This window comes from Geospiza fortis, unplaced genomic scaffold, assembly GCF_000277835.1.
Source record: "Geospiza fortis unplaced genomic scaffold, GeoFor_1.0 scaffold130, whole genome shotgun sequence".
Classification (NCBI taxonomy): Eukaryota; Metazoa; Chordata; class Aves; order Passeriformes; family Thraupidae; genus Geospiza; species Geospiza fortis.
In genome coordinates, this window is record NW_005054300.1 from 5,710,922 (window position 1) to 5,727,575 (window position 16,654).

Sequence of the window (16,654 nt, forward strand, 5' to 3'; positions counted from 1 at the left end):
CAAAGTTTCCAGCTATGAGACTAAGGCATATGTCAGGAGGCACTGGAAACAATGTTATTAGGTGGCAGTCTGCACATTACTGCCTTCTCCAATTGTTGAGATTGTAACAGTAGATTTTCCATACTTATCCATCTTACTGCCAGAGGTCATCCCAACTAAGACCTGTTTTCATGGAAGAGGAAAGCTTGCTAGTTTAAACTAACATTGATACAACTGTGACACACCAGTTAACACTGACACCAGTGATGCTTGCTGGGTCACACCAGCTTATTCTAAAACACTACGTACTGTCAGACAATGCTCCACAACGATTTACCAGTTTCTTGTCTGGGACACCAGAATACATTTCTCCTCTTAGAAATTCTTGCTGTGAAGCATTTATTGGTGGAGAACATAAATCTACAAATCGGAAAATGTGAAAGAGGAACTCCTCCAAACAGGTGCTCAGGTGAAAGCAAACACAGGGCTATGAATTAATCCTTCTGCAGGCCTACACCCCTTCCAGCTATGAGGCAGATGCTGCTGTTCAAACAGCATGTGCTGCCAGCAATGCTTAGCTCCCCAGGAGCTTATCTGTGCCTTAACTGAGCCATGGGGGAATCCTGGGGCCCTCTGACTAAGGCAGTGGAATTGATTTATAGCCTCTGGCACTTGGCTGATGAACCACCTTCCCCAGCTCCCATCTCTCCAGACATCCATTCTCCCAGCTTGCTGCCTTTTGAGTGGCACCTCTTGGTTCCCTGAGCAATCCCAGTGCCTGTCCCAGATCTCCCATGAAGACAGGAAGAGTGACACACATCAGGGGTGCCATCCTCTCCACTACTAAAAAAAAGGTTTGTCTTTGAGGTGCCTACTGTGGACAATAAATTTCTCTGTACTGCCTTAACATCCAAATGCCAAGTGTCAGAGAGCCAAAAAAACCCCAGTCTCACAGCTGAGTGGAGCTCTGTTCAGATGTGGCACCTTCTGGCTCAGCAGCATTTACTCTCCTGCTCTGTAAGGGGCGGAGACCACAAAGCTCCATTTGTTTCCCACTTTGAAATCACAGCCATGACCCAATTTGTCACTTTTGGGAAACAGCTGCAGCTTCAGCTATAGGATCCAGAAAAGGAAGGCAGAAAAACATCATCTGTCACAGCAGGATACTACCAGAGAAAAGGAAGAGCAGCAGTCTCTAAAGGCAGGAGTTTTACCCTGAAGAAGCTCCAGAACGAGCAGGGCTGGCAGTCACTACAGTCAGTCCCCTTTTGTGAGAGGAGAATGTGACTCCAGGCATGGTTGCTCACAGCCACACTGCTGTCTGTAGCTGGCACAGCAGGCTGTGCTCTGTCTGCTTTCAGGACTCCCAAGCACAGGGACAACTGAGTGTAAGGAAATTAGGGTGGAGCTCAGGACTAGAGTAACAAATCATAGTGCTATAAATCCAGCTTTACAGAGGACAGCCAAAGAAATTTGCACACTATCTATAGGCATTATGGCAAAAGCCAACACCTATTGTTCCTGTTTCACAAGGGATTAAAGAACCTTCTCAATCTGAAGTTTTACAAAATGCAAATTGAATTGTGGATTCACACAAGCCAGACATTGACAGCTTCTGCTTTAATCACAGATGTGCAGAGTTGTAATTTAATCTTTATAAATGCAGACTGTTTTGATCATTCTGTTGCAATCCTCTGTGGAGCCTTCCCTGCCCTATACAGGCACTTAACAGTGACAGGAATCCCTAACACTGCTCTGCACTTCCTCAGCAGCTTTCCCTGGCAGATCCCACAGCACTTCAAATGCTGCCCGGCTCCCCAAGGGCTCCCCTCACTCAGGAGGACACAGGGCTCAAGGTTTGCTCAAAGCAGCACAGTGACAGAAGGAAGTTCAGACCCCACCCTGCAGCCCCTTCCTCCAGCAACCCACAGCCCCTTTTCTAGGTTTAGAAGCAATAAAAAGCAAGTATGTGCAAAAGAAGCACATATAAAGCAAATCTGAGAAGTGTTTTGTGAAACAAACTCACTGGTAAAGAGGACAAGCACTGGAACTAGAGCAACATCAGCCTGTCTCCACAATGCAGACTGGGAGCTCATTACAAAGCTGAACCTATGGTTCATGCTCAGCACAGTCCCAGCTGTGAATCAGGCTGGGCTCAGAACTCACAGCACTGAGGGTAGCTTCTGTAGCCCCAGCACAGACACCTGTCCAGCTCCAGCTAGATAAACTGCATTCAGTGGCAGCCAGCAGAGAGTAGAACCTCCCCAAGGCAGCTCTTCCAAGCCAAGTCCCCAGCATTCAGTGGTCACCTGTGCCCCTGCAGTCTTGGGGCCCTTATCAGTCCCTGCTGTAGTGGCAAAGCCAGGCCGGGATGTGGAAACAGCCCTAAGAACTGAAGGCAAGCCTTGCTTTGAAGTTTAATGGATTTATTTTGTTACTAGTTTGTACCTCAAGGCAGTCCCTTATCTGCCCAAGAGGGCAGCTCACAAAAGGGGTGGAAGCAAGACATGCCTCAGCATCTGCAGTGCACAAAGGGTGGAAAGACTCCTCTGGTCCAGGAGCAGCCAAGGTTTTTTGGGGTCACGCTGCCTCTGAGGCCAGAGCAGCTAAAAGTCCCACCAACAGTAAGAGGCAGGATGCTGGGGCACCTTTGTGCTGAGCCTGAAGGAAGGGAATGGAAGGGTTTCTCCCATTTCTTACTGGAACGGGGCTGCATCTCTCCAGTAGCAGCTGTTTTTAAAAATCCACGTCCTTCTTTTGTCTCTCTAATGGTCTGGCACAGTTGTCCACCCTCCTCCAGTGACGCACAGTTTACTGCATTCTGCATGTTAATAAAAGGCACTACACAGCACAAAGTCACTGCTCCAAAGCTCACCTCCAGCTCCAAATCTCCTTGCTGCAAAGCTGATCAGACCTTGGAGCCTGTTCAGACCCATTCAGTCTGGCACACTGCATAAAGCAGTCTGAGGTGTTAGTAAACAGTAGGGACATTTCTCTGATAACACAAAAATCAACAAAAGCAACAACAACAAAAAAAAAGGACAATAGCTAAACCAGAGAAAACACCCATCAGCTAAGCAAACCAGCAATTTGCCAATTCCAAAAGACTTTTTATATAGATTCTTTCCAATTTCACCTGGTGCAGCTCTGCTCTTTCTATTTAAATGATGAAATCTGTTTCAAGCCATTAGTCATGAGTAGGTGTCTGTAATGAGACCATGAAAACCAACATCCCTGCCTCATTTGCAAAGACATGATGACTTTAAATTAAGGTCTTGCCTTGGTGATCCCTCCTTAGCTGGAGTTTCACGTTCCCACTACTGTGTGCAACACAACACCAGCAGGCTTGAGACCTTGTACCCCAAAGCTCAGTGCATTTCCGAAGTGAAGCACCATTATTCCAAGACCATTATAAAGTATTTCTCAAGCACTCACAACACTTTATATTAATGTGAGAGATTAGGGGGATTTACTGTGGTAGCACCTAGCACTGACAGTACTCTGCATTTCAAAAATATCAAATGCAGACATTGATGAGAGGCTTTTAACACCACTGCCAGCAGTGCTAAAAAAAGACAAAGCATTTGGTATCTGCCAGTGGTTTTGCTACTAGTTATGGAAACCAGAACAAACTGAATAAACCCTGACATCAATGGCTTGGAATTAAAACACTTTAGGGCACCTAAAACCAACTACACCCTTTTGTGTCTTCCTATTTTCACAAGTCCCTTGTGGAAACTCCTTGAGCAGCACTGCAGGTTAGTCCCTGAGAGCCTCCCAGGTAACAGAGGACATTTGGATGGCAAGGAGGAACATTCAGCAATTGAGGTATGACCTCAGTGGCCTGACCAAACTGGATTGCAGCTACTGGTAGTGCTGGGTTAGTGCTTGGACTACATGATCTTAAAGGTCTTTTCCAACCTGAAACAATTCTAAGATTCTACCTGAGTTACAAAGGTACTACAGTGTGAAACAACCCAAGTATTACACTCATTTGTCACAATTTCTGAAGTGATAGAGTTGTCCTGTTTTTCCATCACAATCTTTTCTGGCTCCCAGCACTTTCCATCTGCAATTACAAGACATAAAACAGGTGTTCACAGCAGTCTCTCACACTGAACTTTACCTCCATTTTTGAGATGACATAATGTCCCCACTGTGGCTGGGAAAAAAGAGGGGCTTCTACTAAAAAAAAAAAAAACCACAGAAATGTTCCTGACTAACAAGCTTTATCAGTCCTGTGTGTCTGACATCTCAATTTTAAGACCCTTAAAGAGGAAATCATGGAGAGAAAAAATGCCAAAGAGAAAACAAGACCTCAGTGAGCAGTTTTCTAACTGGCACAAGACTTGATTGGCATGCAAGGCACCACAACACATTCCTACTCAGAGAAGATTCGACCCAAACTAACGGGTTCCTCTCACTTTAGCCTTTCCTGAAAGCTGTGCTACACTGCTATCAGGTAGAGAGCTGCCTTCTTACAAACAGCTGCTCTTTCACATCCAGAAAAGTGCAGATGTGCGACCCCACCTAGACCATTCATGCTGTGTTTCCATCCTTTCTGTTTGTCTGCATTTGCTCTTCTGGAGCAACTCTTGTGTTGCTGTTTCCTCACTGCCTTGGCCCTGTTCTCTACAACTGCTTATGCTAGAAAACATTTTGGGAGCTTCTCAGATCAGATATGGCACTGAGAAACTCTACTGCCTCCAACATATTAAGTACAAGGCAGCCCAATCATCTGGAAAGTACAGATAAGCCTATGAATTCATTTCATAAAAGGCTATTTTGCCCTTTGACTCAAGAATGTACCAAAACCTCTTTGAAGACATGGGAATAATCACTTGCATGGAAGAGCTAAAATTACATTGGCAGTTAATGGCCAACCCCACCTTTTTGACTGTGCAGCATATTTCAGCCCCTTAAAGGATGTGCAGGGAGGAACCAAATGTGTTGAGAGAGAGCATACCACAAAACAACAAATTAACACTGAAGGCAGGTTTAACAAATTAGCAAGTGAGGAAAGATGCCAATAACTAGCTAAGACATTCCCTGCTTCATGGTGAGGAACTACAGCAAGGTCAAACCAGCTAATGACTGGGAAGGATTCTGAGTTTGCCTTGGCAAGGAAGTGCTTTGCAGAAGGCACTGAGGATCCCATAGTGTTTATAGACTGAAGTGGCCTCATTGTTTGCTTGCCCCTGGGAATCTCCCACTCTTTGCTGGAGAGAACATGGAATGGAAAAGGTCTTTTCCCACTATTTCTGATAAGAACATGGGATAAACCCCTTAACACTGATAAATCCCACAACAGCCAGCAAAGCAGTTCCATGAAGTCTTACAAATATACTTGCCTAGACCAGAAACCTGTATATTCAGACTATGGTTCCTGGAAATCTCTAGGGCTGAGAACATACAGTGGCATTAACAGCCTACCCTTAAAACAATCCCACATCCATCATTTTCAAGGGCCTACAAATCCCCCCAGCATGTAATATTGTTAAAATTAATGCTTGTAAATAAAAAAGCAGAAAGCCCTGAAATGACAGACTTAGAATAGTAATAAATGGACATTGGTAATTAATAAGGTAATAAAGGCTTCAATAGGATTAGAAAAAGAAAAAGAGCAAAATCTCTTTCAGTTGATTACTTAGCTAAATTTAAGGATATTAAAATATAAAAATAAATAAATAATCTAACACATGAACAGGGTGTCAAAACTTAGCTTCAGGTGAATTTGAAACAAAGCAGAGCAGCTGGAAATTCCCCTTCAGACATACCTGCCTGATCAGAAGGAGATTACCACAGAGGAGTCTGAGCAGGCATACAAGAATCTAGAGAAAGACTGGTGTCTGAGAAGGAAATCTTAATTAAAATGAAAGTTTTACCCTTAAAATTCTAAAAACAAATGTTTCCAGTAAAGAAATATAAATCTTCTGAAACTACTGGAATAACTCAAAGGAGAAAATGACCAGTCTCAAATGTAGTATCTGTGTGTGGACACACAATCTCAATGTCAGCATTAAATATTTCAGTGGGGTACACTTCAAAAGACAGGGCTATAAAGGATGGTGGATTCTGTGTAGAAAATATTTAAGGAGAACAGAGAAATGGGTAATTAAGTGAACGCACAATTTAAAACAAAGGTACAGCTGGAAGGAAAAACAAAAAAGGAAAGAGACTGCAGCAGCCAGAAGGCAAGCTTGATCCCTCCCCTTCCCACACACATGCTGAACAGCTCACACAATGAAAACAGCAAATTCTGTTAGCCCACAAAAGCCAGACCCTGGGCTTGATCTGGGCCAACTACCAGTATGTCTCATGTACCTACAGCTACTGACAGAGGGGAAACCACAGTCCAAACACACAGATCTGAGCTCACTGGAACAGCTGCAAGTGGAGGCAAGAAGTCTCCATCCCTCTCCTCCTTGTGCAGTAAATTGCAGGTGAATAAACACCCTGGGACCACACACTCCCTCACCACAGTGACATCTCCCTTATTTCTCTGCAGTTCATCTGGGGCTATTATTGCTTTATTTTGTTTTATATTCTCCCTATGTTGAGAGAAAGCATGAAGGGAGAAAAAAGAGAAATCTGTCTGCCTTTCAACTTCCTAATCATCTTCCTCAAAATGCTTCATGCATCAGCACTGATTTCATTATCTGCCTGCTGCTAGGGATTTTATTTAAAGAATAACACACAAGGAAGAAAAGATTTAACCTGACCTCCCTGAACTGCTGGGGGATGAATACTACACAGAGCTGACAGTGAAAAGCTCATTTCCTTTCTCAGACTAACTCAAAGACTATGCAAAATCCCCCTCTATCCAAGTCTCCAGTTTTAAATTGGGCTATCAAAGGCTTTTCTTTTTTAGAGGCCTGGGTTGATGTAATCAGTGTATCATCAATGAATGAGGATTGATAACACAAACCATCACAAAGCATAGCTATGGATACAGTGACTCTCAAAGGCAGAACAGTAAGGAAAACTGAGTTAATTAAAACCAATGTTCTTCTATCCAACTATACCAAGAAGAGAATAGAAACCAGTAGGGACCACCTTTTTTTCCCCCCACTGCATCAGTACAGCATTGATCCTAAGTCTTTGGGGTGTTACATATTACACATCAAGTAGGTTACTAAATGAAAAGGTTAGTGGGAAATATTGAAAGGTGTAATAAAGAAATAGTAAAAATATCATAGACAGAAAGAGAAATGAATTGCAGAGCAGGATACAGTGAGGACCTTCTAGCACACACAAGGATGGGATCCCATCCAATGGAAGGGGCAACCTAAGGTGACTTAAATTAAGTCTGTCCTGGACTGCATAAACAATTTCTTCTCCAGAAGGTCCAGGGTTGTTGATGCAGCTGTATCTGGGATGATTCCCCAAGCTCTCATTGGCACCTCTGCATTTTGTCCACCACATGCTCCTGCAGAGTCATTTATCTCTCTAAGAGTGATTAATGTATAATTCTGATATTTTATTTTGGGAAATAGGCCATCTCTTCCATTCCTGAGACCACTCACAGTAGCCTATTTTCAAAAAGCCACGTTTACAAATTTATGCAATACAAGCAGAACACGAAGATAGCAAACCAGGGCAAATTAAGGAAGGGAAACCTAACACAATCACCCTCTTTATTAAAAACCTCTGCTTTTTAAAATCTAACCCAACTGAATTCAATTACCCTAGAAAATTTTTACCAGTTGCTTTCAGAGCTCTAGGTCCCCAATATCACCAAAAGAAAACCATCAAACTACTCTCAGCAGTTCTCTGATAACTAAGTTTGCTGCCAAAAACATCCTGTCCCGTTCTAAATGGCAGCATCCTCACAGTGTCCAAATACACTTGCTGACAATGCTGAATATTTTTCTTGTTTGTACCCATCCTTCTACATCCATGGGACCAAAATCTCTCTATGTGGTGGTAAAATTGGCTAAAGTAATTCTTGCTTTGCTTTCTCACCCTCGTCTGAACAAGGAACATGAGAGGACCACTTGCATCTTCTACTGCTGCCACATCATCAGCCCCAGGGAGCACGAAGCACTCCTGAACACCCATATTCCAGAGGTTAACATGAGAAAAGGCCATGGCATGCCTGGCTTACCTGGTCCTCAGAGAGCTGTGATATGTGATTCACTGCAGCATAAGACTCTATCTTCGGGTTGAAGTGATTGATGATGGCTCTGAAACAAAGGAGGGAAATTTTCAGAGGTCTCAGAACAGCTTAGAGATGCAGCAGAAATTCCCTGTCAGTCTCAGTAGGTGCACATGGAGCCAGTCCTGCAAGAAATTCCTCTCTCTCCACGAGGTAGTGTTTGCTGTGCTGAAGGCATGCCCCTGCTGAGGCCAGTGCAGATCCTGACACAAGCTTGCTGGAAACTGCAAGCACAGGCACTGTCCTACACATGGTGCATTTGTCCCAGCAGATACTGGCCTGAGCTTGCTGCTCTGACAGGGGGAATTGCTGGGAACAGGCTGGAAATTGCTCTGTGTTCCAGCAGAGCCACAGCAAACCCGGCCATCACTGCCCCATCCTGCTCAGGAACTGCAGCCCCTCACATGGCCTGACATTTTGTGAAACTTTGTTGCCTGATATGATGAATCTGATGGTTTATTGCTTTGGATTTTCACTCCATTTAAAATGCTGTAGCTGGCTGACTGGTAGTTATCCATCACTACAACCACTACATTTTGAATTCTTACCATAATGACTTCAGTCCTCATCCCCAGTTTAGATCATTAGAGATAACTTATGTCACTGTCCCAAACACAGCAGCAAATAAATACTGGTCACTCCTGCTCCTCTGCCTCATTTCTCTCACTAGCTGCACCAATCTGCACCACTCCCTTTCCCTTCTAGGTGGATCTAGAAGCAGATGTGAGAAATCTGAAATTGAAAGTAAAAGAACAATTGGGGAAAAAACCCCACCAAACTGCAGCTGGAGCATTTCCTCAGCCTTCCTTCTGCTTGTCAGGTGCTGCTGCAAAGATAAATGGCGGGACAGAAAAGATTCCCTGGAACAGAGCTTGCAACTTCTCCAGTTGGGATATTACTCATGAGCCCCACTGCTGAGGTAAATATTCATCATGGGAATAGGCCATGTCAGTGCTCAGCACAGATGAGTTCTGACTGTGCCTGGAGAACACTTGCTCAGCCAGATTACACTGCAGCAGCAGTCAGGACTTCCACTCTCATATTCATCAGCATGAAAATTCACTCCAGTTCTCTTTGTGGTACTCTAATGGGTTCCCTCCTCCCCATTCCTCCACCTGCAGAAGGACTTTCAGCTGCTTTCTCCAGACCTCATCACAGCTAAGAGCTTGTACCCCAGTCTAGGAATACATGATATTCAGTGGTGCCAGTCAGAGCAGGTGGATAAAAACCTACCTAGAAGCATCCTTACTTCTTTAAATACACAGATAAAGAGTGTGGAAGGTGTAGAGAGTGAGAGTGGGAAAAAAAAAAACAAACACAACTCCAAAAAACCTCCAACCCAAAAAGAATCTGCAATTCATAGACTCAATTGTTTCAGTCGTAGGGGGGCCTTTAAAGCACATCTAGCACAACTTCTCTGAAATGAGCAGACATATCTTCAACAAGATCAGGATGCTCAGAGCTTCATCCCAACCTGACCTTGAATGTCTCTAGGGATGGTCATCCACCCACTCCCAATGCCTCACCACTCTCATTGTTTAAAACTTATTTCTCATATATAATCTGTATCAACTCTCCTAGTTAAAACCATTATCCCTCATCTGTTGCAACAAGCTCTGCTAAAAAGTTTTTCCTCAGCTTTCTTATAAGTCCCCTTTAAGTACTGAAAGGCTGCAATAGTCTACCCACAGCCTTCTCTTCTCCAGTCCTCTCAGCAAGTCTTCATGGAAGGGCTCATCCCTCTGAACACTTTCATGGCCTCCCCTGCACTGGCTCCAACTTGTCCACGTCCTTCCTGTGCTGAGGACACTAGAGCTGGAGACTGCACCCCAGGTGGGGTCTCAGAGAGCAGAGCAGCAGGACAGAACCATCTCGCTCACCCTCCTGGCTGTGCTACCCTCAGTGCAACACTCCCAGCCACACCTCATCACACACCAGGTGCCAGTCAGCACACAGGGCCAGTCACTCCTGCAGCTGCTCCTACAGCATCCATATACACTTGGCACAGGGGCACTTCTGCCTTCTCACCAACCCTGACATTTACATCCAGAAAACAAATTCAGCAGTGCCTCTACCAGGCTTTCTGTAACCCCTTCCCTCTGGAGAAGGACAAACACCCAGGTGGAAATACGCCCAGACTCTTCCCATTTCAGTGTGACCAGAGTCACAATCACACTGTCCATTACTCAGCCCCTCCAGCACTCTGGCTTTCAACTGCAAGCATCATGCCTGGCTGGAGTCATATTTATACCCCTACAGGACACATTGCAAGTTATTGAAAGAAAATGGAACACAGACTTACAACCACTTAACTTCTGGCTTGACAGAAGGTTTGGCAGCTCAGAAGGGTTCAGTGCACTCACATGGTTCCAACATTTACCAGGGAACAGATTTAGCATTCATTTGTACCCACTGCTGTGAAGCACTTCAGCATGGGCTGCCTGCTCACAAGTCCCTGCTTGGATCTGAGCTAGTGGAGCAGCACCTGCAATCACAGCTGGGATTCACCCAGTGAAAGCAAAGCCAGCAACCAGCTGCCACTGCAGTGAGAATCAACAGACATTAAGGACGGAAAAGAATCTTAAGTCGCCTTCCTCATTTCCCAAAAGGTGAATGGGCAACTCCTCAGTGATTAGATGAAGTTCAACTACTTAATTTGTTCTAATTGTGCAGAATTCCTCCCCAAACTGACCATCTGCAGAGCTATCTTCCTGAACCCACAGGCAGCCTGGGGCAGAGAAGCATGAAGAGCCTGGATTCAATCCTGGCTCTGTGTAGCCAGGTTCTTACTGCTCAACACACCCACCAGGGCCAGGCTTTGCATATGGTGCAGCTCCTTCTCATCTGCTAAGAGAAATTCCATTGCTATCCAGGCCAAAAAACACCTTTCTGCATCAGCTATTCTCATACACCTCTGCTATTCTTCCATCTCTCAAAATACATCCTTTCCCTGCGGCATGCTTTTGGCAACTGGCCTCCTGGGATATTCACTGATTAACAGCTGGAATTCACTTTGCAGAGATGCCTCTTCAATTTGATCCTGGAGAAAATGGAAGACCAGAACTTTGAAACACAGTGTTATTGACAAAAAAACCAGTGGTTCTGCCACCATTAGTTCCCACACCAGCACATAACAGCTGATCCTTGGCAATGATTTATTTTTACACTGTGATTGCCTCAATTACTGCCACACCAGCCAGCAGCTTTGAGGAGGGGGAAGGGAGCAGTTAAAGCACTTAGAAAAGATTTGTGATTATGTGCTCCACTGAGATCTTCATATTGATCATGGGGAAAAAAAAGAAAACCCTTGTGTTTGGTATTCATGAAATGTGAACATCTTCAACACATTTGTAAAGCAAGGAAATGGTGAAATGTCAACTGAAAGACAAAATGCTGCAGTTCCAACACAGCCTTCCATAGGATGTGCACTTACATGTTTGCACACTGCCAAGTGTCACACAAATTTCACAGCACCTGTGGGACACAATTCTCCAGGGACTGAGAGATGTCACTTCAGCCACACTGCCTCCTCTGACAGATCCACAGCTCAGCAGTGAACTGACAAGAGGAGACTGTCACTGGGCAAAGGAAAGATGCTGAATAAGCAGAAGGCTCAGGAATTAAAAAACTGGTTCTCAGTGTCTTGTTTTGAGATTAATGCTTAGTGCTCTAAGGCAGATCACAAGCCATCTCCACATTCTTTATTCCTCAATCTCCTGGGGAGAGATGTTGATCTCCCAGTAAATACACAAGGCATACCAGTGGTCTCCAAAAGCACACATCTCACATCACTTCTTCATGCAGCTCTTCAAGCTACCTACACACCATGATGCCAGAAACATGCAGAGACACATACTGAACGAACCTGCATATTTTCTCAGGATAAACAACCTAGGACGCTTGAATTTATGTGTCTTTGCATTTATTGCATATTTATTGCATTCATTTAATTCTTCATGAAGGAGAGAATGATTGCAGGAAAAATCACCCTGATTTAGAAGCCTCAAAGTGCAGATGAATCATTTATTTGTACTAGCTCTATTAATCATGTTATTAGACAGTAAAAGCAGGTCCCACTGTAACAGGTATTGCACCAATCCAGAGTGGTGGAAAGCCTCTGTCCCAGGGGCTAAGGATCTCAAATGCAAGAGAACAGGGAAAACACAGAAAAGCTCATTGGCAACAGAATATGTAACAGTGCTGCTCCTGACTGAGCATCACAAAACAATTCAGTTTGAGATAAACCATGGATAGAAAAAACACAGAAAGAATACTGAAGGAATAAGTAGAGAGATAGGAAAAAGGAGATAGAAGGGCAGATAGGATCAAGATACACAGAGGTGAAAAACTGCAGAACAGGGAGGATCAGAGAAATAGCAACTCATCCCAGGGCAGTCTGTCCTCTGCAAACTGGAAAGCTTCAACTGCTGGAAGGCTTCTACTTTGGCTATTCTTGAGGCTGCAGAAATTGGCCAGTCCTGAAGTGACTTTTACTTGCCCTTTTCTCCCTCAAAAACACATATCCTGGAAGGTGAGAAGCAAAAGAATCTCCATGTGGGCCCTGCTGGTTTTTTGTTCCCCAAATAGGGACATGACACTGTGGAGCTCTCACCTAGAGCTACAGTGACAGAAGGAATCCCCCAGGTAAGCTGCATTCGTCTACCCTCACTGTGTTCACTGCTACAGGACTTGCTTCTGCAGTGGCTGCAGTAGCTTTCCAGACAATAACATTTAAAAACTTAGGCTCATAGTCTTTAAAAACTGCCTAGAGTTAGTCCTTGATAAAGAGAAACAACCAGTGCTGCCCTGAAGAGAGGCCCAGACTAAAAGAACTTCTGAAGACACAAATTCTGCTGACTGGAAAGGGCTCCTATGAAAACTAATATGGCATGCATGGAAAGAAAAGGTTTAATTACTTCCTGAGTTTAATTCACCACTAGTTGTAACATCAGGTGTGAGAAGTGAAACACACCAGCAACACGAAGGCACTGGTCCCACAATTAACAGGAGCCTCCAGCCTAGGTGACCCCCCATGGTAAGGAAGGCACCTCACCCTCCTTAACCTCCCAACGAGCTGGGCTGGGTCCAATGTGCAGGGAAAGCAAAATCACCCTGCTCAGGCAGGCAGCATTTCTTCAGCACATTTTCTCTGACCTCCAGACTCTCCCCATCAAGTTATTGCAGATGAGCTGTCTAATACCCACTCTTGCCTGACAGCAGCTACATTGCCAGTGTCCCATAAGACAACACTGTCCTCTTATCCTGAGCAACAAAGTAAAGCACTGTGGAGGCGCTGAAAGTAGGCTAAGGGAAGAACGGAAAGGTTGCAAAGCCTAATATAGAGATGGGAATGCTGAGCCATCATTTGCTGCATGAACCTGGCCTTTGCACCTACTTCACAAGCCCAGCATGCAGTGCCTGACAAAGTATTCTTGTGGATTCCCAAACATTTCTTGCACAATAAAAGTAACACCACAAGTTCACTTCTTCCTCCATTGTGCTAGAGTGGAACAGAAAAGCAGCAGCTCTTGGCTGGTATTTACCCCTTCCCAGGAAATCAAGGGTGACCTTATACTCACTGCAGACATTCATCTTCTCATCTGCTCATGCCAGCACAGCACACTGGGCAGCAGGGAATGCATCTCAGTCCTCACTGAGTAAAACTGAATGCACGCCAAAGGCAGCCAGTTCACTCACCCTCTGCAATGAAAACTGGCACAATCTGAGATGGACAAATACTCCAGCACACACTAAGCTTCATCTATTATGAAGGCTAGGAATAGGCAAGCAGGAAAGGGCATAGTTGTCTTTCATCATACTCCACAAAGCTGCTTTACTACAAAAAGGAGGCCTGAGATGAAGTAGTTGTTGTTCAGGAACAGGAATCAATAAGCAAACAGTTTCTCTTTGATTTGCCACAGCAGTTCCCTCTCCCTCTCATACATCTTAGTTTCTCCTTTATGAAATGGAAATAAGAGCAATCACTTCCACAGTGTTTTACCCAAGGTGGTAAGACTCAGTGTTCTGCTATGTGGTATGTTGGAAACTGCTCAAGCACAGGGCAGCAAGTAAATTACACACAACACAGAGACCAAAATGAACACAAACCCTCTCTCCTTTTCTCCCATACATGCCATCATAACCATGGTTGCTGGAGATTTATGTAAAGCTTCCAAGGCAATCTTCCTGCAGCAAGCTGTGTCTTCTTCCTGCAGCAAGTGCTGTTTGGGGCAAGGATCTTGCTGACATTGCTCTCATAGGCACTCCCAGAACTCCAGACAATAAAACCCCATCTGTTCCATGCCTGCAACAATTAGATGGAGTTGCTCCATATGTACAACCCCACCTGGCAGGAGGTGAGAGGGTTTACATTATTTTAACACACATCCATGAAGCAGTGCTATGAAGTACACATACCTACCATACCTAAGCTGTCTGCAGCAATTAAAAGCAAGCAAACTCCCTGGAACTGTGCACCAAATTCTTCCTTCTACTGTGGTTTAACTCCAGTCTGTTAAATTTCTTTTGCTCCTACAATTTAATGAGTACTGACATTAAGCTGAAAGTCCACAACTCACAGTGGGAGGCACCTTCCAGACACAATAATAAACTGCAGGGAAGAATCCAAGACAAAAGGATATTTTAGTCAAAAGCATTTGCTTTAGAGCTCACTGAAAATATCCGAGTCAGCACTGCAGCAATTTCAGAGGAGAAGCAACTGCTACACCTGTTCAATTCTGCCATCCTGGAAACTATTGATCCCAGTGACAGCTTCCATGGCAGAGGGAGATACACGCTCTATTTATGTAATAAGGAGGGGACAAAAGAGTGCACACACAGCAACTGAGCTTCTCACATTTCTCAGCATGGTTTCACCAAGCTCCATTCTGCAGGGGCAGAAGCAGAAGATGTGCATTCTGAACCACCAGGCAGCTACACAGTGCATCTTGGCACTTCAGTGTTGCTGGATACTAACCCGGTATCACCACAGCTGCAGGATATGCTGATTTTCTCTTTTTACAGTCCATGTCTATAAATTTAAGTCAAGCAAATCAAATACCTCAGTTAACTTCTATTTGTCTTCTTAACTAAGGAAATCCTCATGGGTGAGCAGTTAATTCATCTTTTGGAACAGATGCACAACATCTCACTTGAGACTACAATTTAGGGAATTTATCCACTCACCTATTTTCATGCAGCCAGTGCATCACTGGAAACTAATCTAAGAAGCATTTCTGTTCCCTTCTCTCAATAAGTAAGCATCAGAATTCTTAGGTATACATAACCAGTGGCACTGATAATTTAAGTGGTATGAATGACAAAATAAAAAATATTACCTAGGCAGAGAGAGTGAAAATATCTACTGAAGCACAGGGCACCAGACTGATCTGTGTTCCTGCTCATCTCCTAATCTGTAATTGACTGTTCTACAACAAAGCTATCACTTGATAACAAATACATTTCTCATCTCAAACATGTAATTTATGAGAGATCAAATGACATATTTTATGTCACATTTCACTGCTACAAAACAGCTGGCTAGTAGTGGTGAGAGTGGGGCAAGAGTTTACATTTACCAAAGTAAAGACATTAAAAAGCCAACCCTTCATTACACCTCAATCCAGAGAGCAGCAGGTAACTATACCTGCTCACCTCTGACTACAAACAGAGCTGGAGCTGTGTGATGGAATAGAGGAACTCTGAGCTCAGGCCACCCAGCACTAAAACCTGCAGCTCAGACTAGCATGTCCCAGGTGCGAGAGCCAACCATGATTTATGTCAGCATACTGGATTTTAGGCACAATGTCTGTGCTTCTTCCACATCTGTGTTACCAATTTTGAAGATTCAGCCAGCTTTGAAAATGAGAAGTCCTTCTTTGAAACTTCCTTAATATATTCCTTTAAAAAGTACCTACTGCCCTAGGGCTGTGGTCCTGGCTTAATATCTGCACAGAGCCATAACAAGCAATATTAATATGGAAGTAAGTTTTTCAGAGCCTTAACAACCTTTTCTGCAGCACCTATTTCCCAGTTCTTTCACCTCATATACATTCCTTTGTCCAAAGTTCTTCAGCTGTACTAAACAAGTACAATCCACAGGCCAAACAGGCTGTGGTTCTTTTAGCATCCAAGCATTCTGTGATGCAAACAGCGCGACAGTCTCTTATAGCCAGTTGGTGTAGAGCAGTGAAATGGGTTACAGAACACTGCTTTAACAGCAAATACAGCCCTTCAGCCACACCAGCTTTTAACTCTCATGTAACAAGGCAACCTAAAACAAACCGCAAGGTATGAAGAAATAATTCATCCAGAAGGCAAGGAAAAAATAAGAGCTAAACAAAGAAAAAAAAGGGAGGGAAAAAGCGCATTTGACAGTAGTTCACCATACACGTTTACATGGCCACCTTCTTTACTTCTGGTTAAGACCTGAAGTAAAGCATTATGGCAAATATTTGTTCTTTATTATTATTATGCAAGTGCTATAAGTGGGTCAGCATCTACCCACTGCTTCATAAT

The 16,654-nt window shown here is 44.0% G+C and overlaps 1 protein-coding gene across 1 annotated transcript in view; it reads right to left on the reverse strand.

The window, feature by feature from the left end:
• The window catches only part of ARMH3 (armadillo like helical domain containing 3), a 124,407-nt gene that overhangs the window by 26,054 nt on the left and 81,699 nt on the right, over window positions 1–16,654 (reverse strand). The window contains exon 24 of the mRNA XM_005416420.3: window positions 8,087–8,165. Within this exon, the coding sequence (XP_005416477.1) occupies window positions 8,087–8,165 (79 nt within the window). The remainder of the gene's footprint in view (window positions 1–8,086; window positions 8,166–16,654) is intronic.